A 1,942-nucleotide genomic window follows, 5' to 3' on the forward strand; every position below is an offset into this window, starting at 1 on the left:
GGACACGAAAATGCTTCCAATGCGGAATGGAAAGACATGTGGCAAAGGACTGCAAGACGGTCCCAAAACGGGAACAAAATCCAACTTTGACTCGGAATAGTCAGCCAACCCTCAAGCAGACTCTGAATGCTCACCCAGACATCAAGTGTTTCAATTGTAACGAAATGGGACACTATTCAAATCAATGCACCAAGCCTAGAGCAGTAGGAGGAGGTCGACAACAACAACAACAGCCAAGGGGATAGGCCCGTACTTTTGCTATCACAACTGCTGAAGTGGAGGCAACGAATGATGTGGTGATAGGTACTTTGTCTGTAAGTTCGAAGAATGCACATATATTATTTGATTCTGGCTCTACGCATTCTTTCGTTTCACCAAAGTTTGCCAAGCATTTGAGCATACCACTTTAAAAGTTAGATCTTGAACTTTCTGTTAAAACGCCTGGTGGAAATTCTCTAGTTACATCAGGAGTTTATCGAGCATGCTCTGTTGATATTTGTGGTAGAAACTTATCGGTAGATCTTATCTCCTTACCTATTTTAGAATTCGATGTTATATTAGGAATGGATTGGTTGACTTTAAACCATGCCAACATAGACTGTTACAGGAAAGAAGTCAGGTTTACTATTCCTGATGAACCCCAACTTGTATATAAAAGCCTTGACAGAAACAAAACTCCAGCACTAATATCATCCTTGCAGGCAAGACGATTATTAAAACAGGGCTGTGAAGGATATCTCGCTCAAGTTCAAGTTGTGGACACGAGTAAAAAGAAGATGAAATTGGAGGACGTGCCTATTGTGCAAAAGTACGTGGATGTATTCCCTGACGATCTACCAGGAGCCCCACCGAATCGAGAACTGGAGTTCTCTATCGAGCTAGTACCGGGAGCAAATCCAATATCCAAAAGACCGAATCGAATGGCGCCGATAGAATTGGAGGAACTAAAGAAGCAACTGCAAGAACTATTAGACAAAGGATTCATCCGGCCCAGTGTATCACCCTGGGGAGCTCCCGTCCTGTTCGTAAAGAAGAAGGATGGATCAATGAGGTTGTGCATTGATTATCGAGAACTGAACAATGTCACAATAAAGAACAAGTACCCGTTGCCCAGAATCGACGACTTGTTCGACCAACTTCAAGGTGCCATGTACTTCTCCAAGATCGATCTCAGATCTGGTTACCACCAACTGAAAGTAAAGAAGGAAGACGTTCCAAAGACGGCGTTCCGCACGCGATACGGACATTATGAGTTCATTGTCATGCCATTCGGACTAACGAATGCCCCAGCCGTATTCATGGATCTAATGAACAGAGTATTTCACGACTATCTTGACAAGTTTGTCGTGGTGTTTATCGACGACATTCTTGTCTATTCTAAGAGTCGCGAAGAACATGAGGAACATCTGAAGATTGTTTTACAAACACTTCGACAGAAGAAGCTGTATGCCAAATTCAGTAAATGTGAATTCTGGTTGCAGCAAGTGGCGTTCTTGGGTCACACAGTCACCCGAGAAGGAATTTCTGTGGATCCAGCGAAGACTAAAGCCGGTTGAAGAATGGCAAAGACCCACGACAGCAACAGAAATTCGGAGTTTCTTGGGACTTGCCGGCTATTATAGAAGGTTCGTGGAAAACTTCGCTCGATTAGCAGATCCATTAACGAAATTAACTCGGAAAGGCGTGAAGTTTATCTGGACCAAAGAATGCGAGGAAAGCTTCCAAACGTTAAAGAAGAGACTCGTCAGCGCACCTGTGCTACCATTACCAACACCAACCGGAGGATTTGTGATCTACAGTGACGCATCAAAGGAAGGGCTCGGCTGCGTATTAATGCAAAATGATAAAGTTATAGCTTATGCATCACGCCAACTAAAATACCACGAGCAAAACTACCCCACGCATGATATGGAATTGGCGGCAGTAATCTTTGCACTGAAGA

The 1,942-nt window shown here is 43.6% G+C and overlaps 1 protein-coding gene across 1 annotated transcript; it reads left to right on the top strand.

The window, feature by feature from the left end:
• Window positions 1–563: 563 nt before the first annotated feature.
• On the top strand, window positions 564–1,252 carry LOC143852442 (uncharacterized). The gene is made up of 2 exons (XM_077361825.1): window positions 564–1,051; window positions 1,144–1,252. The coding sequence occupies exons 1-2, from the start codon at window positions 564–566 to the stop codon at window positions 1,250–1,252; spliced, it is 597 nt and encodes a 198-aa protein (XP_077217940.1).
• Window positions 1,253–1,942: the final 690 nt, after the last annotated feature.

This window comes from Tasmannia lanceolata, unplaced genomic scaffold, assembly GCF_043159265.1.
Source record: "Tasmannia lanceolata isolate RefF3 unplaced genomic scaffold, GAP_Taslan_0.1 ptg000019l, whole genome shotgun sequence".
In the NCBI taxonomy this organism is placed as follows: Eukaryota; Viridiplantae; Streptophyta; class Magnoliopsida; order Canellales; family Winteraceae; genus Tasmannia; species Tasmannia lanceolata.

Excerpts from the sequence above, each read along its gene's own strand:
- LOC143852442 (XM_077361825.1), top strand. The coding sequence starts at position 564 with ATGGATTGGTTGACTTTAAACCATGCCAACATAGACTGTTACAGGAAA. Across the intron at positions 1,052-1,143 it reads AAGAAGGATGGATCAATGAG|GTGCCATGTACTTCTCCAAG; the intron begins GTTGTGCATTGA and ends ACCAACTTCAAG.